This window comes from Carya illinoinensis, chromosome 7, assembly GCF_018687715.1.
Source record: "Carya illinoinensis cultivar Pawnee chromosome 7, C.illinoinensisPawnee_v1, whole genome shotgun sequence".
NCBI lineage: Eukaryota > Viridiplantae > Streptophyta > Magnoliopsida > Fagales > Juglandaceae > Carya > Carya illinoinensis.
Genome location: NC_056758.1, coordinates 42,376,896 through 42,397,435, shown reverse-complemented (window position 1 = coordinate 42,397,435; position 20,540 = coordinate 42,376,896). Strand labels below are relative to the sequence as shown.

Below are 20,540 nucleotides of genomic sequence, written 5' to 3'. Positions count from 1 at the left end.
ACAGGTGGCGAATGAAAAAGATCAATTACGAGGTTTATCAAACTGTGACAGTGAAGCTTAGGAAGGAAAAAAAAAAAAATGTGACAGTGAAGCTTAAATTTATTTTTATTCTTCTTAAACTAATTTAATTTTTCTATTTATTATCTATATATTAAATATTTAATAATATATATATATACATATATGATATATAGTGTATGGACTTATATTTAAATTTTTTTTATAAAGATAAAAATTATATCGGATTTTATTTAAAAAAAATTTTTTTACAATCAAGATGATGTTTTTTATCGTTGGTGATCGTACACTTTTTTAATATTCCTTTGTTATATGAAAACTTAGTTTTACAAGCATGCGTGTAAAACAAATCAAATAAAATATATTTACATGATATAATTTTATTTAAAAAATTAAAACTTGAGTTTTATAGATCCAATATTTACATTGAAATTATGTAAATTAAATAATATATATACCAACTCGAGAATTTAATTTCTTTTTATTCGAAAGCTTTTTCAAAATTATCGGCAATGTAGAGAGCAATCTTAGTGTTCATTTCATAAGGCATCATATTGGTTATACCTATTTTCACTAGACTATATTATCAAGTTTCACTTGTTTTTCATTAGAAAAATTATATTCATCATTTACATACATTATACACCACGTTTTATTGTTCTTTTATTAAATATGTGGTATATAGATGATGAGTAAAATAATTCAATTAGTTTAAGAAGAATAAAACTAAACAAAAGTTTTTAAAAAATAAAAAAATATGTAATGTGTGGTGTGTGAAAATAATAAGTAACAAAACTCTTTTCATTAATTAGGTTTGACAAAATTTATAACATGAGGAATTGATTCAAAACTTGTCATAACACAATAAATCAATGGTTAAAAAAAAATGGCTGGAAGATCTCGATCGAAGAAAGATAGACTTGTATTCCTCAAAAATTAATTCGAATCGTTTAAGATCATTAAATACAAAGAAAATACAAATTACATATGGATCAATACTATAAAAAAGAAGAAAAATTATTCTTATAAACATGTATGTGCATCAAATCGCACACAAATATTAATATGCAAGGCAAACTACAAATCTTTTTTTTTTTTTTATAAGGGTATATAAATCTTACATAAATATTTAAAAAAAAAAAGAAATATTATTTCTACCGAAATAATATCCCGAATGTGTGTGGCGATTAAGAAATTTCTATAATAATATTGTGATTTTTTTAAATGTTTATGATGATTTAAAAAATTTTAAAAATAAAAAAATAAAATATATATTTAGAGATGTAATTTTTAGAGATATTTTCAATAACTGTAACACCACTCTAAAAAAAAAATGTAAGACATATATGATAACATTTTTATTTATTTTTAAACGAAATCTGAATGTCCTAAATTTATATTTAGCACAGTTTAGATGACCCTAGTGTACAAGTGAATCGTGTTCCACGTGTCAAAAGCGGGCCCTGGAGATTCGGAGAACTGCTGATTCTCTGGCGAATTTACGTTCGGGTACTTAGAGCATTCGCAATGGATTATTCATCTTTATATATAAATTTCCATGTTTTAAAAATTGATTTTGAATATGAACAAAATTTCTTATATTGGATTATGTATTTTTTGACTAAATAATAATAAAATATTAATTTTTTTTCCCTAAAATTCCTAATCTCCGGGTGGTATGTTCAAGAACTCGCAGCAGCTCCACTGCAGATCTACGGCAGCACAATTCAGCTCCACAGTAGCTCTACGGCAGCTGTACAAGGTCAGGAGAAATCAAAACAAACATCAGAACCAACTCAATCGAAATGCCATGTACAAGGTTCGGGAAATCAAATTAAAATACAAATCAGGGGAAATCACCACAAACCTCATAACCAACTCAACCGAAATGCCATTTACAAGGTTCGGGGAATCAAATTAAAATACAAATCAGGAGAAATCACCATAAACCTCAGAACCAACTCATTTTGTTCTATCTATCTCTATTCTCAATTCAATATTCAGAGCAATCACATTAAAAAAAAAAACCCTAAAAATTTCTAATCAGGCCAAATAACATAGATAAATATTCTCCAGCCAAAATCCACAAATAGGTTCGGGAAAATCACCTTTTGAACAAGAGAAGAGGCCGCCGTTGATGAAAAAAGCATAAAAAATTTTGGGCATCCAAGAGAGAAAACAGAGCAACGAGAGAGAAGGGTGAAATGGGTGTCGAAGAGAAGATGAGAGAGTTGTTCGGTAGAGAGAGAAGAAGAGAATAAGATAGAGCCGTTCGGGGATGGAGGCCGTTCGACGATGGAGAGAAGAGAGAAAAGTGAAAAGTATATGCGTTCGGGGATGGAGAAAGAAGATAAGAGAAAAGAGAGAGAGAAGAGGAAAAAGAAAAGAAATAAAAAGAGAGAAAGAGAGAGCCGGTCGGGAGTTTGGAGAGAGAAAGAATAATAAAAATAATATTTGAAGATGAAAAATGGTTATTCATATTTAAATAAATACTGTAGTAATTTATTTAAAATTATAGATATGCATATATCAATATTAGACATTTTAAAGATATAATCTTTAAATTTAAGAATAAAGATAAAGATGAATAATCTATTGCGGATACTATCATGGTCTTGCTACACGTACTTAAAGAATACTTAAGAAAAACGTACAGCACGTGAGGGTAATTGACGGAGTGAAGTCAAAATAAACGGGAAAGTAAAAGTAATAGAAAATAAAAGAAATGAAAAAGTTAAAAAAAAAGAAAAAAAAGAAAAACAAGAACGCACAAACGGAAAGATGAAAAAATTTTTAGCAATTAAAAATTTTAAAAATTCAAATTTCACATGAAACCGAGAAACCATTTAGGCCACTACGAGCGAGCAAAACTATTCAGTATGATAAAAAAGAACAATATTATATATAGTCGTAAAATTATAAATGTCGCGTAATTATTTTAAAAAAAAGTGAGATTCACGATTAAAAAATTAATTTTTTTTTCATGTATATTCGATATTAATTTATTTTTTTTAAAACGACTGCACACCACTTGCATAACTATGATTGTAAATATCTGAAAAAATCCCAAACTCTCCGTCTTGTTCTCAAGCCGTGAGCTCACCCAAGGTTACCAAGGCCGCTGACGTACACTGCTCTGTTCTGACCTCGCATTGAGCTCACCGCCAACAATATTTTTCAATTGCATTTGATTTTGTATTTTTCTTGCTTCATTTGATTTCAATTGCTTTTGATTTCACATTTTTCTTGCTTCATCAGATTTCTTCATTTTTGCAAGTTTTGTAATTTGTATTTATCGTGAAACAAATCATAGAAAGCATAGGATCACCCTATATCAATTGAAAACATATTAAAAATCTCATTGTAAGTGTTGAAAACTTGAGATTTCAACATGGAACTCAAGTGAGAGAAGAGATGTTGTCACAAAAGCTTCAATTAGAACGAGATACAGCTCTGATTAAAAGATACTTCCGATGGAAGAGAAGGAGGAAAAGGGAAAGAGGGGAAGGATCGAAGAGAAGTGCTGGGTTGGAGACATGCAAGAGGCGCGCTGGTTTTCGCTGGTTTTATTTTCTTCACTCTCTCGTTTCTAACCTTGCTGTTCATTTCTTTTTTTTTATCAGCTATCAGGAGTTTTATCCGTAAGTTTTTAGTACGTTATTTTTAAGTACAAAAAGCATTTTTCATTATAAATTATATTAAGTTTTATTATATATATAAGCATAGTCGCTCACTAATTTATATATTAATATTTATTTATTTATATTTAAAATTTAAGTTAATATTATCTTTAATAAAATTTATTTTTTAATTAATCACATCACAATAATACATAAATTAATACATAATTACGTTTACAATTATATTTTTCCAATTATATTATATAAGTTATCGCCCATTTTCTAGGGTTTACGATTCTCGCAACAGCGAAGCTGTAAAGGCCAAGACTTATCTCTTTCTAGCCGTCTCTCTCTCTCTCTCTCTCTCCCTCTCTCCCTAAGTTCAGCTTTTGGACTAAGGGCTTGCTGATTCTCTGGCGAATATACGTTCAGGTAACAATCGGGCCTAACCCACCGCCATAACAAAATCCTAGGATCTTTCTCGAATCGAGCTCTACACATACACGCACATATATATAAGTCTGTTTGATTTCGTTTTTTGTAAAGGGCTAGTGTTTTCGATCTGGGCTTTTCTCGTTTCGCGTGTTTCTGATGACATTAGGGTTTTGGGGGAGCAAATTGGTGGAAACTTGTCATTGATGCGTGTGAAAAGCCTATATGTGCGTTCATAAATCGGGCTTTACTCCGTCCTCTTCTGATATCTGGTGGGATTTCTGTGATTAGGTTTTCCTGCTATAAAATTGGTGAAATCTGATACATGTTCATTTTTCATATTTCAAATATATAGACGGCGTTCGAGGTCTATTGGTTTTGGGCTTAATGGCTTATACTATTCTGATAGACCTAGAGTTCGAAAAGGAGGGCTTATACTATTCTATTGGTTTTCGGTTCAAATACTTCACAATAGGTTGTACGACTCGGCTAGTGACTGGGGAAAAAATAGCTTTAATTGGAATCTTTTAAGTTGGGCTTTTCTCAAACGTGGGTTATGCAAAATGGTATGCCGATAGAGACTTCCTTTAATAAGCTAATGAATTTGAAACTTAAAGGGTTTTGTGAGTTATTGATGTGATTTAAGGAAAAATTCCTTGCAAGCATATTTTGAAAGAGGGAGAGATTTTTTTTTTTTTGGGGGGGGGGGGGGGTTCAGGTTTAGTTAAAGACACTGCATCTTCTTTGAAATGTTACTGGAGATGGTCACAATTGGAAATTGATCTGTTGTGAGTATGTTAGTCAAGATCCAGTTAGATGGTGATTCATAAGCTTGGTTTCATCACTTGGGAAATTTGGAAATTGATCTGTTGTGAGTATGTTAGTCAAGATCCCTAGCTTTTGCAATAAATCAGTCATAAGGGGGTGGAAAAAGAAAAATACAGTTTAAATGTCAGTGGGTAGATATCTAACACGCACTGTCAGGAGTATATGTGATTTAAATACTTACTAAAGAGCATACAATACTCTGGCTTTAAGTGAATCCTGCCAGTTAATCTGATAGAATGATTGGATGAACAAAATTTGAAATTGGATGAACAAAATCCATATTCTGTGTTCTGATTCCGTAAGCAGCCATCTCCTGTAATTTTGTCAGATAGATTCTCATTATAGGAGCTATATTTCACTGAAAAGCTTTTTCTTCCAGCACTAATTGATTGTTATAAATTGAAATTGTGTAGCGGATATGGTGACAGCCTGTAATGTTCTTGTGATAGTTCTTGCATAGACCTGTTAAACCATATGCTCCTCTTAAAAACCTTTGTCTGGTTCATCACTTATTTTACACTAAGAAAAGAGTACACCGTTGCTGGGACTTGAATGTGGGTATCTCGGTTCAGTTCGTATTAAGTTCATCACTAATCAAAAAGTAAACAGGTGTTAAACTAATACACATTCATGCACACAAAATCCGTTTTGATAAAATTCTGCTATTGCAGTATTTTATTCTGGTTGTTCCTCTGGTTGACTCTTTTTTTTTTTTTAAATCTCGGTGCATTATTTTGCCTGTTTAGAAGTTTATCTGTGAAATTTAAGATCTCCATGTGTTATAGGTATTTTATTTTGCCTGTCTTGTTCAGTTTGTAGTTTTTTTAGGATCTTCAGCAAGTATTTACATTTTGAATGCAGATTCATGTCTTAAGGGTGTGCAGTCTTAGGAGCATGTTTTGAACTATAATGGATCAAGAAACTATTTGAAGATTCTTCTTGTGGTTTATGGTAAATTATTCGTGCTCGTCATGTCAAACAATCTTGTGTCTCAGAAGTTATCGATGCCAAACATGCAAATGGGTCAATTGGAACCCATTCTGAACAGAGGTGACTCATCAGTGCAAGACATGCAAATGGGACTGATGGCATCTGTATCCAATGTTCCTGCAGCCCATCAGCATTTGATATCAAACAAGCCTGTGGGACTAATGGATCCCTTTTCAAGCAATCGTGGGTTTGAGAGGTTATCAATGACAAGCATACAGACAGTAGGTAGAGAACCGAATGCAAATAATCTGGGCTTAATGCAGTTTATCCCCAACAAGCAACTGGGACCAATGGAAACCATGCTAAATAATGCCGGATCCCAGCAGTTATCTGCGTCAAATAAGCGGAAGGCACCAGCAGGACCTCTGCACAATAATATTGCCATGCAGGAATTATTTCTTCCTAACAAACGGGTAGCTCAGTTGGAACATAGACCTTGGCTGCAGCAAGCATCTGGTCCAAATCAATCAGCTGTACAGATGCAGTACTTGTCCAACACTCCTGGATCACAACGTTCGCCGACACCAGTTAAGAAAGTGGTGTCCAGTAAATCTGGTTCACAGCGGTTTTCTATTCCAAAAAATCAAACAGCAGCATTGCAACCAACTTCTAAGGGTCAAACTGAATCTTTTGAGTCTGTTAGGTCCAAGATGAGGGAATCACTAGCTAGTGCACTGGCATTGGTTTCTCAGCAGAAAGACAAATCTTTAAGTCCAAAACAGAATTCTCATAGTGACTCTGCAAGTGCGTCAGGGCAGACTGAGAAGAATTCTCAACTGTCTGGGTCTCTTTCTGCTGCTATTGATGCCCCTAATAGTGCATCTGTAGAGCCTAAAGTAACTTTGCTCTCCCACGATGACTGGTCTGCACAAAAAAGCAATAATGGTTTGAGTGGGTCTGCAAGGATTTCTGCTGCTGAGGCTAATGGTGATTTTACACACACCCTGAAATCCAATGGTCATGAAACCCGATCAAGTTATGTTTTTCCTGGCGAAGATGTTTCTTTTATTGATGACTTCTTTGCCAAAGACGAACTTTTGCAGGGAAATGGACTCTCTTGGGTACTGGATTCAGATATGCAGGTGGTAGAAAAAGGGGAGTTCCATACTGCCCAAGAACAAAAGCTGGTGTATGGTGATATGGGGAGAGGTCAGAAAGAAGAAGCCATTCAAAGTCCACAAATCGTGGCATTTAAAATTGAAGCTGAACTCTTCAAATTATTTGGTGGTGTGAATAAGAAGTACAAAGAGAAGGGAAGGTCTCTTCTGTTCAACTTGAAAGATCGCAATAATCCTGAACTGAGAGAAAGAGTCATGTCCAGTGATATTCCCCCAGAACGGCTATGTTCTATGACTGCAGAGGAACTTGCTTCTGAGGAGCTTTCCCAGTGGCGGATAGCAAAGGCAGAAGAGCTTGCCCAAATGGTTGTCTTGCCTGATGCTGAAGTTGATATTAGACGTTTGGTGAGGAAAACACACAAGGGTGAGTTTCAAGTAGAAATTGAACAAGATGATAGTGTTCCAGCCGAGGCTTCTGTCAGTGCTAGTTCATTCACTCCAAGAAAATCAGATATCATAGAGATGGACGCCCCTCACCCTTCTAAACATGATGAAATCAAGGATGAGGTGGATACTTCAGGAGAAAAGAGTAATTTGGAAGCCCGGAACATCCCATATATGCTCTCTATTCCTTCCCGTGAGAGTACTGATTTAATGCAAGGGCTTGTTGTGGATGATGCATTGAAGGATGCAGAATTTCTTCCTCCTATTGTATCTCTGGATGAGTTCATGGAATCTCTTGATTCAGAGCCACCATTTGAAAATTTACCGGTGGATGCTGGAAAGATGACCCCCACTTCAGGCAAGGATGGCTCAGCGCCAACTTTGGCATTGAAGTCATCCGAGTCTACTCTGAAAGATGATATTACCACAGATGAACCTGAAAAAGTTGATGTAAAATACTCCAAATCAGATGCTGGCCATAAATTCAATGAAGGTGATGCTGGTGTGAAATCCGGTGATGGTCATGCAGACATGAAACTAAGTGATTGCTGTACTGATGTGAAATATAATGATGGTGAGTTTGTTATTAAGAGTAACACTAACACTGATGTAAATTCAAGTGTCAGACATGCTGAAGTGAAATCCAGTGAAAGTTATGCTGATTTCAGACCTAGAAACAGCCATGCAAATTCAGAAGTTGTACCTCCTACTGGTGTATCCAAAGGTGATCATGTCTGGGAAGGATCACTTCAGATGAACACTTCAGCCAAGGCCTCTGTGGTTAGCATCTTCAAAAGGTGCGTGTCTAGTTACTCAATCTTACATTTATTCAGTGTTCTGTGCTGTAAATATTAGTTTGATACTTATTTTACGAGAACAGCTCTATTGACCTATGACCTACATTTTTATCTTTCAAATTGTAAGCGTTGTTCTAGCTTTGGATTATGTGCCTCATGCTTGCAGAAGTGCTTCATCTACTATATATGGATTTCATTTGCTTGATGTGGTTATCTATGGTTTTGGGGCCTGAGCATCTGTTGGATATTTATCTATTTTGACTCAAATTGGCTTATGAACTGAGTTTCTGTAACTACTCTTACCATTATGCATATATCGTGGCAGCACTACAAGTGCATGTAAGAATGTCCTGTAAGTTCTGCTTTTTGATCATAACACTGAAAACAAATTGGGAGTAAGAGTGGATACGTTGGTAATAGTTTTCCAAATTATCATCCAAATATGTTAAAAAATGATGACCAATAGATTTCAAATTGCAGTTTTTGTATTATTTAACTCCATTACTGTTTGGAGAGGTTGAAGGTACATTATCCTTGATATTTGTGAACGGGTGTACTAATTGAAAAAAGAAAAAAAAAATTCTTGCATTGGGATGGATGGTATGTGCTTTGTATCATTGTGTGATTGTCAATATGCATCTTTTTGGTGGATAATGTGAAAATATTTGTACCAATGACTTATTTACAAATGAGAAGCTCTATACTGAATCATAACACAAGAATCTCTGTCCACATCAGAAAACCTATACCCATCGATCATCAGTCAATTTGATTCAATCATTATGACTTATTTTATCTGTCGTAGCGGTTGATCTGATTCATTCTTATCTATAGAGAATGTAAGAGAATCATTAAATTTTGGTTTTTGAACTGATTATGAATCTTTATGCTTTAGTTCCTTGGTTGCTGATTTTGTTTAATTGTTATAGTGGCGAAAGAACATCTGCAAAAGAGTGGCCCAGTTCACTAGAGATCAAGGGGAGAGTAAGGCTTGATGCATTTGAGAAGTTTCTGCAAGACCTTTCACTGTCTCGAAGTCGTGCTGTCATGGTATCTAATGTTTCTTTTCATGGTATTGCTGCATCCTACTATTCTAAGCCAATAAAAAGAAAGACAAAATCCCAAATGAGAGTTGCGATGTTTTCATTTAGCCCTCCAATGGCACTCACATCATGTAGCGTCTTCTCATACACCAATGACTTTTGTTTCAGGCTAGTGAGACCCTGTATCAGATTTGTTAGGAGTAATTATATCCTAAATGAAAAAAAGAATTCTGTGGTTAAATATTCTCGATTATATATTTTGGAGTTTTTACTATGATCTGTCTATTGTGATGGAGTGTTTTGTGGCATTGTGCGTTTTTGGCTGTCCGGTAAGAGGGAAATGGATATATTTCATCACCTGAATACAAATTGGCAGCTCGAGGCTTTTGGGGAAAGGAGGATGGCTAAAACAGCTGGGGCCGCATTCTTCCTCATGCTACTTGTTTTGTTTAGCTATAGTATAGATAAGTTGATGATGTCAATTCCAATCACGGTCAAAAACAATTCTATAACTGACCGGACGTTGTTGGATAGTTGCTTTAAAAGTGACTCACAAGAACATTAACACCTATCGAATGTGAAATTAAAAATGGAAAGAGTTGTTAACGTTGTATATAAGCTATAACTCTCTAAATTGAATGGCGGAGGCTCTTTTTCCCCCTCTTGCTTACTCGTGAAAGTGTTACTCCCATGCATGTTGAAAAGACTCTGGATTAAATACTTTGAAATAAATGCTGGCCCAAAATCTCTAATACTCAGTTTGAGCTATTTTCTATTAGAAAAGATAATGGGATTTCAATACAATCTTTAATCTTTTCAGGTAGTGCATGTTGTTCTTGTGGAGGGGTCCCCCGAGAGCGAGCATGCAGGTCTTCGTGAGGTAAGAACCGTCATGCGACTCTTCTTAATATTTTCTCTCTAATTTGGGCTGGCAGTCGTTTCACGTACCTGGTGTGACCTCAATTGCAGGTAGCAGATTCTTATGTTTTGGATGAGAGAGTGGGTTTCTCGGAGCCTGCTCCTGGAGTGGAACTTTATTTTTGCCCACCACAAAAAAGAACACGTGAAATGCTCGGCAACATCCTCACGGCAGAACACATCGAGGCACTTAATAATATTGATAATGGCCTAATTGGTGTTATTGTATGGAGAAAGGCTCAGTTAACTTCCCGGATATCACCCAATTCATCATCACACCATAAACATAAAAAGCAAAATGTCACTTCTAGGAGACACCAAGAAACAAATATCGATTCCAGTTTCCAACCCAAGCCACCAAACCCACCTCGGGGCTTAACCCCAACCAATTTGACACCGTCCCCTGATGAGGACGATGATATTCCTCCTGGATTTGGTCCCCGGGATGAAGACGATCTTCCCGAGTTCAATTTTTCTGGTGGTTCAGTCCCATCTTCACAACGAAAATCTGCACAAAATATTTCTGGGGCGAGTAATTCAGTGTTCCAAACCCCAGCTCGTCCTGTGGACCAAAACCAAATGAGAGAACTTATACACAAATATGGACAACCAAAGCCAGACGGGCCCTCGGGAAACTGGCTGGACAATCGAGGTTTTGGGGTTGCGGTTCAACCATGGAATGATGACGATGATGACATACCGGAGTGGCAGCCACAACAAGCCTCTCTATGCCAACTTCCATCGTCCCAACAGTCCTCAATTCACAGCTTTCACCAGCCATTGCTGAGAGCGCACTTGGTAGACCAACCACCTTTGGGATCAGCTCCTCAGCAGCCATCACATCAAGCCGGCACATGGTGGGTTCCTCCTGTTCAGGGGAATAGCCAGCAACCAAGTAACTTAGGTTGTCAACCCAATGTAGTAGGGGAGTTTTATGGGGTACCCGGACGAGGTGTTGGGCAGCAAGGCGTGGCCTGGCGACAAAATGCCCCCCAAAATGGTGGCTTCTGATATATATATATGTTTTGTTTTTTAACTTGTATAGTTATCATTCCCCATTTTCAAGTTCTGTGCAGTTCTGTAAGCGCAAGTGTAATACAGGGTGGTTAGCTTTTGAGTTTCTGGAGCAAGCCGTCAACCGATTTTGCCATGCAATTGAGAAGGCGCATCAAGATGGAAGTTAGGGAATGGGTTAGGTTAAGCTTGTGATGTAGGGCAAAAATTTCCAAATCCTGAAACCGTCAAGTAACTTAAGCATTTCTAAGAATAATGTGGAACAAGGGATGTTAGTGAACGGGGGTCCCATTGTGCATGCTCTATGCTTTATAGAATGTTTATGTTCTGTCAATACAGACTGTACAACTCTTTTACCTTTTTTTTTATTGGACAATGCTCAAATATGGAGGTTTTTTTGTTTTGTTTTAAAAGCATTTTTAAATAACGTTAATCATTACGGAAAAATAAAATAAAAATATATAAGTGAAAACATTTAATGACATATTTGAGAGTCATAATATTATCTTTTTTCCTTGTTAACGCGACAAAGAGGAGAGCTATTTAATTAGGCAGCTGATCATTCATTCCTCGGTATGCCAGCATCTCTCCGAGCGTTCAAAAGCCATTGTTGATATCTTGGGCAGAACGCTCAAGTGCTGCTCTTTGCTCGGGCCAACTCGTGGGAAGTTTAGCTAGCTTAAATTTTATCCTTGAATCACCCGTTACCAGGCACTTTTACTATCCACATTCCCTATCTGTCAACGACAAGCTCAAAACCAGCGCTTACAATGCCAGTTCACTGGAATTGATCGATTAGGGCCATCAGCGTGGTGAGATTATGGTGAGACTACCCGTGTTCCCTCCCAGTCCCCAGTCTAACGACACTCTTTGGCTCACAATTACGTCGTTGACATATCTTTTGTATACATCATGGAGTTTCTCATCACTCACAAACACCAGGTCTGCTGGGAGCTGTTTTTTTCCATCAAGGCTTCGTATCTATGGTCAGCATCTCTGTTTCTGGCACTTGTCGTTTCGTTTGTAATTATGGCATACCCTGTGATGTCAGACCAAGCTCTATCAGTTGAATACGGAAGAAAGACATGGATGGAAACAGATTTAGAAGAAAACACATACCCATTATTGGCATCAACCAGTCCTTGAAATCTTCATTTTGCTTGTTGAACCAGAGTACAGCACCGCAAGGCTACACAGCAAGCTTGCTCTCCACAGGTGGCGGTTTCTTTGGCATGTGAATGTGAACTTTATAAACCGGTCCATCGGTTTTATTCTCAAAACTCTAAAAACGTAAAACAATTAAACATTTTAAAAAGTAACACGATGAAAATCCCTACATCATAAAAAACATATGGATGAAGTATCCTGCATACCTGATTAAAGGTTTGATCTTCTTGGAAATTCAGATAATGTGAGAGTATTGAAATTATCTCATAATCACAATCCCTAGAAGCTTCCTGATTTCAGGATATTTCTTCATAACATGCCGAGTCTCTTCCTTGAAATTATCTCATAATCACAATCCCTAGGAGCTTCCTGATTTCAGGATATTTCTTCATCCAACCTTTTGAAATTGCTTGGTTCAGAATTCCAAGCGTTGCCTCATTAGGTTGACAACCTTCGATTACCATAGTTTTCAATAACGAGATGAAGCCACAAACCTTACCTCTTTGGAGCATTGCTTTCAATAGGGTACTGTAAATTGCAATACTTGGAGTAAGTCCATTCTCTCGCATCTGATCCATCATCTGGAGAGCAATTGATATATTCCCTTCTCTACAAAGACCATAAATGATGGACCCATAGGTATAGGCATCTGGGTTTAGCCCTTGGGTATACATTTCCTTAAACAATTGGTCCACCAGCATGTTAAGATCCTCCCTTATGGAAGCATGAATAAGAATATTATATGAAGTCGTATCAAGAACATACCCGGAGTTCTTAAGATATTTAAAAATCCGGAGGGCAGTTCCTAGTAACCCACTCTTGCAGAGTTTGTCCATTAGCATATTAAAAGTGATTATAGTTGGAGTTTGGCCTTTACAGATCATGTAGTCCATTACATTCAACCATTCTGAAAATCTTCCCACTGTACAGAAATACTGAATCAAGCAAGTTAAACTAACAACATTAAGCTCAACCCCTTCATACTCCATACGAAACAATATCCTCTTAATCAAAGAAGAGTTTTCCTGTTTGCATGCTGCAGACAAAATAGTATTGAAGGAAACTACATCTGGTCCATTAATTTCCCACTCAAAACGATCCAAGAGCTCCAAAGCTTCTTCAGTGCTATTCTCTCTACAAAAACCTTTCAGAATTGTGTTATAAGACACATTACTTGGAATAAAACCACCTTCTGTCATACTCTTCAACAGAGATAACGCCTCTCTTGACCTATTCTCACAACATAAATAATGGAAGTATATATTATATACAGCAACATCCAGTGTACAGTTCCTTGAAATCACATCAAGCAATATTTTGTGAGCAACCCCTATTTTGCCTGCTTTTAACATGCCTCCAGCCAAGGCAGCATATGTGTGTGGATTGGGTGAAAATCCCTTTCTGTCAATCACCTGAATGAGCTCACAAATCTCTCCAACTCTATCTTGGTGGCAAAGTTCACGGAGAATTACATTATATGTAATCATATCTGGATCACATCCTTCCCTTTCCATCCTACCCAAGTAGGCAAATGCCTCCCCAATCCTCCCAGCCTCACAAAGAAACTTAATTAGGACAGTGTATGTCCTGATATTTGCCTTAAAACCATCAATTTGCATCACATTTAAACAATGAAAAAGGTCTTCTCCTAAATCTTCTCTACCAAAGCCATACATTAAAGCAGTGTAAGAGCATACATTCTGTACGTTACCCTTCTTATTCATCAAACAAAATAATTCCAAAGCTCTACTGCTCTGACCAGACTTACACAAAGCCCATAGAATAAGATTATAACTATGTACACTACAAAAATAACCCTTACCCAGGAGAACAGATAACACTGAACATGCCTCACCAATCATCCCAGCTTTGGTGAGCAGAGAAACCAACAAGTTCAAAACAGGTTCGGTTGGCAAATATTCCAACTTCACCATTAACTGAAACACACCAAGTGAACAATCCAAACTCCCCAACTTAAGTGATTTTTTCAAAAATTTTGATAATGATGTAAATGACGGTTTAAACCCACTTCCACACATCTCTTTGGCAATAAACAATGCGTCTTTCAACTTACCAAGAGATAACATCCTATTAAGAAGCATATTGAAGGTTATGGCATTAGGGGGCGGCCCAAATCTTTTCATCCCAATATATACCTCAACCAACCCTTCCAACAATTCGTTTCGTGATTTCAAATAGCAGTACATCAGAGCATTGCAATCATACACGGTAGGTTTCCCAGGTACATTTCTCATGGAAGTCAAAATTTCCAGAGCTTTTCTAAAGTAGCCTGACGTGGCATAATTCTGCATTCTACGATGTAACTCGATGTAATCACTGTCATGGGTTTTTCTATCTTCAATAAAATCTACAGTTCTAAGAGCACAGGACGAAGAAAAATTCACGAAGAAATGAACAAATCTGCAAATTCTGTGCGGATAACTAACAGTAGGAATTATACAAAGCAGCATTGCAATGCAAAGCAGAAGTAGAGCTTTGGAACCAAAATAGCAGAAAGAAGCTATATGGATAAACGGATTGCAGTGGAACTGCATGTAGTGAAATTTATGGATTTCGTTTGGTCGCAGAGAAAAGCACTGAAAAGAAAAGAAACGAAAGTTCCAAAAAGCCTTCAATTCATTGCATCGATTTCTTAAACGAAAATCTGAACGAGAAAATATCCTAACCTAATCCTGAGAGTTGGATTAGGGACAGTTATGTGTGTAGAGATTTTGAATTTTCATTCAGCTAAGTGTAAAAAATGAAAACTTATCTCTCTTTTCGTTACCTCTTCTCGGCAACCAAGAGGAGCCACGAAAATTTTCCATGGGAGAATGGAAATTATATCTTCGGACATGTAGGGTAGATAAGCCCTAGGATGCCGCCATTGAAGAACAAGATGTCAAGAGCCTTCAAGGTGAGGTTTTAGATGAAACAACGGCGTCGTTGAGATTAGCAGGTCAAGAGTTCGACACCTTGTATTCGGGCCACCCTGAAAAGGTAAGGGTTAATCCGGTGGGGCGGACCTACGCCTTGTCTACGATCACGCAAGATTGGGCCGACGGGCTTGGAAATTGAATTATTTAGATAGTTAGTGAAAATGTCACACTTCAAAAAAAAAAAAAAAAAAAAATATTGAATTCATTTTCAATATATATATATATTTTTTGTATTTATACTGAAATATCATTTATCTTATTTATATAATAAATTTATTTATTTATTATACTGAAACAGACAAACTGCAGAGAACTAAAACAGACGAACTGCAGAGAAAACCAAAGCTATCTACCATATATCTCCACGGTCTGAGCAAGTGCGAAAACTAGGAGGGTGCTCTTGCTCTTGCTCCTCCCCTGCGCAATCCTAGTGGATGAGCTGACAAAGTTACCAGAAAGAAAAAAGAGAGGATTCCATGACAATGGGTTTTCTCTCTCCTTCTCCTTCTCTCTTCGCAACCAACCACCCTTTTCTTCCACACCACCTCTGTTTCAGGTACTTTCTTTCCCTGAGTTACTGGTGTGGATGCATGTATGTAGTAAAGTGCATGCTTTTGTGTGTGTTAAACGTTTCTGTGTTGGCAATCAGAAACCAGACCAGAGCTACGCTCGACCACAAGAAATGTAGAATACGCGAGAAACTCCAGATTTGTGGGTGTGATAATTCAGAATCCACTACGGAAAATGGGTTCTCCAGACGGGATTTGGTGCTCTTCAGTCTCTCTTATTCATTATCTTTAGTTTTCCCGTCTTTAGGTACACTTAGTTTCCACTTAACCGGCTCTTTATTTCTTATTTTATTCAAGACTGGTTCTGTTTGTTATTGGCCGTTTTGTATACGTCGAGAAATACTGCTTAATCCTCGAAATTTGCTCTGTTCTCTTGCAGGTTCTCATGCAGAGGAGGAGTTGAAAATGGTTTCACTGGTCGATGATATAAATGCATATTCTTATTTGTACCCAGTTGAGTTGCCATCTAAAAAGTTCCTCTTCAAATGGTAGGTCTTCTACATAAAAAGATTATAATTTTATACGTTGTTCATTCAAAAAAAAAATATATATATACATGTCATTCATTATTTGATTTACAGGAACCTGACTCTTTTAAATGTATGTTAAAGGGTGGAATCTAGGAAGCCAGAACGCTATTCGTCAGCTGCACCACTATCTCGTAAGTTTGGCTATCTTACTCTGCATTAGGATTGATGATAATCATTCTGCAGCAGCTCCAATGTCCAAATTTCACCTGGCGCCGTGCAATTGGACTTTTTGGATCACTCGGGAACTGTTTTACAATCACTAATACAGAATAAGATGAAGCAATGAAGACCACCCATGTGGTACTAACCGGATATTGTTTTGATTGTGAAACAGCTGATGCCCGCCTGCGCATTGTGTCAGAGCGTGTTGATATTATTGATAACCTCATCATATCTGTCTCGGTAACTTATGAAATAAGGATGTACTTTCTTAGCCGAATCCCTTTCGATTTCTTCTCAAGGTTTATGTTTTTATCTTTTGGTTCAGATAGGTCCCCCAAATTCACAGTTTATAAAAACAAAGGACAAGAGGACATGGACTGCAAAAGACGTTGCTGACTCTGTTTTGTCTGACAAGTCTGCTTTGGTAAATGACTCTGCCTGTGTCATATGTACTAGATCTTCTGTTTTAGGAAGATTATTTGGTGGGTTTACTACTTTGTTGAGAACCATTATAAACCTTGAAGTTTTATGGGTCAACTTCTGTTTTTTTGGACGCATTTACTAGGCTACATTTTGTACCAAATATCAAATAGGACTCAAAACCTTAGAGATGAGAGATTACCGACCTGCCAACTCGAAAAGGAATTACATGCTAATTGACTATGGGCCTGACGGTATGTGCATGCATAACAAGGTGTTTCAAGATATCAAAGGTAAAATGCTGTAAAAATCACGAGGTAAACACACACACGCACTGCTTACAAGTTTTATTGGCTGGATGAAAAGAACAATAAGGGAGATTGTTCATTGCATTGGTGATTCTGCTGTAGTATTCCCTTCTAAAAGCAATTCTAATTTGAAGAAACTTGCCACTATACTTTGCAGCGAGTCACCTCAAGTCAGCGCATGGCTGAGAGCTCAGTTCTTGATGCACATTCTAGTGAAGTAACTTCTCAAACTTTACTTCTTTTATTCATCTGTTATTGTTACTTCTTTTATTCATCCGTTATTGACCTTAACGTAAGTAAAAACTCCATGGCCAAAAGCATCATCGTATCTATTTTACGTACTTTTATACGTATAGGATACATTCATGCACCCAATCAAACATGCACATGCATGTGTGCATGTTTTTGCGACCTAATTTTTATATGTAGAACTTGATCACAGTTGCTTGTTCCAGATTGATGGGGAGCCATACTGGTACTATGAGTACCTTGTTCGCAAATCACCTACCAAAATTGTAAGTGATTATAGCTTCAGTGGCAATTTCAATGCAAAAATAGATACATGCTGTCTGGTTTTTCAATGCTTCTATCAAATTTGCAGGCTCAAGAACCAAATCTTTATCGACATTATGTTGCGTCATCAGCTGAACGAGATGGTATGACCGTGTTATTTCTCAGTCTTTTGTACGGAAGTAGCGTGCATGTTGCAGTTTTTTTAGCTGTCTTTGCTGATCCTGCTCTTGAAGCTTTCTTGAAGTACATATATCAAGCACTTGAAAGCATTGTAGTGATTAAATTCATTAAAGAGAAAAAATCTGAGTCATTTATGAACTTGCTCATATCCAATTTCAATTGGAGGGAAAAATAAGTTTGTGCATGGATGTCTTCTGTATGGTTATTTTTTGTCAGATTCGAAGGGTAGGCTGATTTATTCAGCATGGCAGATGTACTCGCTGTACTCCAGGATCTTGGTCTTATGCTTGTGATTTTAATTCTTGCACTTGAAAATTTTTTCACTGGCCTTTTTCAAACACTGAATTGCAGGTTATTTGTATTCTCTGAATGCTTCAACCCTTGGCAAGCAGTGGAATAAGGTAACTCTCTCTCTCGGACACACACATATGTAGGCACATATGTATAAATTTCACACATACAATGTTAGCATTATAATCGCTATCCATTGTACCTATGCAATGAGACCATAATATAACTTATTAAGATATCATTCAACCCAAAGTTTTAGCCTATACGTTTGGATCTAATTGTGTTTGTGTTGATCACTTGTGACATCTTTCTAATGTAAGACTTGACCTTTTTCACACTCACATTTACCAACCACCCTACCTCATATCTGTTAAATGCTTTAATCCTTGGCAAGCGTGGAACAAGGTGACACTCTCTCCCTCTCTCTCTCTCTCTCACACGCACACAAACAATCACGTGTGGGCATGTACACATCACACACATTATGTTGATGAGATCAATAACACTTAGGGGGAGTCTTTCAATGAGACTACATTACTCAACAAGTTTGCCCTGGCCCCTAGGGAATATATATGATACTATGTACAGGGTATTCTCAATTTTGGGAGTGTTTAGACCTCAGAAATTAAGAGAAATTGATATTGCAGTATATTAATTTTGATGACAATTGAAACCTTTCTGTTGAAGATAATGTTGTACATATACCCTCAGTCTCTGGGATCTATCTTGAATAATTAAATTAAAATTGACTTTAACGTAATGCAGATGGGGCCTTTCTTGGAGAAAACAGTGGCATCTTTTCGCCTTAATCCTCCCACAGAAAACTATGTACCTCCTTACAAGGATCCGTGGAGATTTTGGTGAACTATTTATAATTTTGATTGATATACTTTTGATCATTGATATTTGGTTGAGGTTCATTTTTTTTGTCATTTTAATTTATGGTCTCCTAATTTCGTTTCTAAACAAGGTTGTCTTGTCGATGGGCTGTGTATGCCATGTGAGATGACAATCGTGTTACAAATGCCTTTTGCTAATCCCGACTGTAGATGGAAGGACGACATTGTTAAGTCTTCTGGCCGTGACCCAATTAATATGGCATGTTCTCAATATTATGAATAGCATTTTCCCAGGACCAGGATAAAATTATAATTTTATATCTCTTAGGAATGAAATTCAAGCCTAAGTCGATTTTCAAATGCCAAAGTCAAATATTAACGAAATATCAGGTACTAATGTGACATTGTCTACGTCGACCTTATTACTTCTTTCATATGTTCTCTCAATGTAAGATGATTTATGCAAACCATCCCGCCAATGCAAACGAGACAGAAACTTACAACCTTTTTTTTTGGGGTCGATTTTCTTCAATTATTCAGTAAAAGTTAATAGTTTTTTTTTTTTTTTTTTTAAATATTTTATTTTTATCAAACGTAAACACTTTTTCAAAACCTAAACATTGTTCACATGTTGGGTTACTGTAGAAAAGACTTGCAAACAGGCGACTTAATTTGAAGAAAAGGACGACTGATTTTGTAATTACCTGTAACTGCAGGAAGAAATTTTTTATTTGCCCAGAAGTTCAATCAAATCAATATTGCTTTGCTGTCGAATTCTGTACAAAGCAGCATTCCTAACTAAATATGAACAAGTTCTTTGAGCCAAGAACAATATCTATTAAGAAAAGCTATACTTTGAAGAGAGATAGAGAGAGAGAGATGAGAGAACATGACCGGGGTGTTAATCTTGTGATGTGGTAGAATATTCAAAAAGAAGGCGTTCGGATGGGGGGGATTGTAGGAGCACTCGCAATCGGCTTGTAAGCTGGTAGATCAAGGTCCACTGCATTGCCATCTCTGAGTCTTTCATCTGCCTAACAATGGAGACCTAAGACGGGGAAAGAAAGATAAGACAATATAATGGATGGTATAAAAGGCGCTATACAAATTCAACAACAAATACCATATAAAACACCTTAGGACCACAAAACACTTCATTCTTGAGCTGTTCCGAACCAAATCAAGGTTTCTTTTTGTCCCATTACAGTTGTTTTGTTGGACAAATACCCGATAGCAAGATTCAAAATGCAACTATTTGGTTAAGATGTAAAAAGTGAGGGTCTTTATCAGTACCTACAATACTTGAATGGAAAAGTACCTACAATACTTGAATGGAAAAGAGGGCTTCTTCAACTTGATGATAATCTAATATTTTTATTCTATTCCCCTTAATTACCAATAATCCAACTCAACTGACTTACGTTTTTCACAAGAAAACTACTTAAGAAACATCATTCATA

The 20,540-nt window shown here is 36.7% G+C and overlaps 4 protein-coding genes across 7 annotated transcripts in view; 2 read left to right on the top strand and 2 right to left on the bottom strand.

The window, feature by feature from the left end:
- Positions 1 to 3,908: 3,908 nt before the first annotated feature.
- LOC122317205 lies at positions 3,909 to 11,524 on the top strand. Its single transcript, XM_043134168.1, has 5 exons — positions 3,909 to 4,070; positions 5,760 to 8,187; positions 9,117 to 9,237; positions 10,051 to 10,110; positions 10,200 to 11,524. Exons 2-5 carry the CDS (start codon positions 5,870 to 5,872, stop codon positions 11,157 to 11,159), a joined length of 3,459 nt encoding a protein of 1,152 aa, XP_042990102.1. The 5' UTR covers positions 3,909 to 4,070; positions 5,760 to 5,869; the 3' UTR covers positions 11,160 to 11,524.
- A 74-nt stretch (positions 11,525 to 11,598) lies between these two features.
- LOC122317206 (pentatricopeptide repeat-containing protein At1g12775, mitochondrial-like) lies at positions 11,599 to 15,373 on the bottom strand. The gene is made up of 3 exons (XM_043134169.1): positions 12,536 to 15,373; positions 12,282 to 12,444; positions 11,599 to 12,201 (listed from the first exon to the last, which is right to left on the bottom strand). The coding sequence occupies exon 1, from the start codon at positions 14,882 to 14,884 to the stop codon at positions 12,668 to 12,670; it is 2,217 nt and encodes a 738-aa protein (XP_042990103.1). The 5' UTR covers positions 14,885 to 15,373; the 3' UTR covers positions 11,599 to 12,201; positions 12,282 to 12,444; positions 12,536 to 12,667.
- A 249-nt stretch (positions 15,374 to 15,622) lies between these two features.
- On the top strand, positions 15,623 to 19,353 carry LOC122315569 (psbP domain-containing protein 5, chloroplastic-like). Of its 3 annotated transcripts, XM_043131550.1 has the most exons (12): positions 15,627 to 15,824; positions 15,918 to 16,084; positions 16,217 to 16,325; positions 16,449 to 16,498; positions 16,702 to 16,769; positions 16,855 to 16,953; positions 17,415 to 17,474; positions 17,713 to 17,772; positions 17,859 to 17,913; positions 18,302 to 18,351; positions 19,007 to 19,101; positions 19,212 to 19,353. In XM_043131550.1, the coding sequence occupies exons 1-12, from the start codon at positions 15,745 to 15,747 to the stop codon at positions 19,243 to 19,245; spliced, it is 927 nt and encodes a 308-aa protein (XP_042987484.1). In that variant the 5' UTR covers positions 15,627 to 15,744; the 3' UTR covers positions 19,246 to 19,353. The 3 variants fall into 3 exon arrangements, 2 of the variants coding, with proteins under 2 accessions (XP_042987484.1, XP_042987485.1); XM_043131551.1 differs by lacking the exon at positions 19,212 to 19,353 and having other exon boundaries at positions 15,628 to 15,824; positions 19,007 to 19,179; XR_006244056.1 differs by lacking the exons at positions 18,302 to 18,351; positions 19,007 to 19,101; positions 19,212 to 19,353 and adding an exon at positions 17,095 to 17,242 and having other exon boundaries at positions 15,623 to 15,824.
- A 416-nt stretch (positions 19,354 to 19,769) lies between these two features.
- Positions 19,770 to 20,540, bottom strand: part of LOC122315567 (protein TIC236, chloroplastic) — a 32,361-nt gene continuing 31,590 nt past the window's right edge. For both annotated transcript variants that reach the window (XM_043131547.1, XM_043131548.1), the window contains exon 24: positions 19,770 to 20,128. In XM_043131547.1, the coding sequence (XP_042987481.1) occupies positions 19,982 to 20,128 (147 nt within the window). In that variant the 3' untranslated portion in view covers positions 19,770 to 19,981. The remainder of the gene's footprint in view (positions 20,129 to 20,540) is intronic.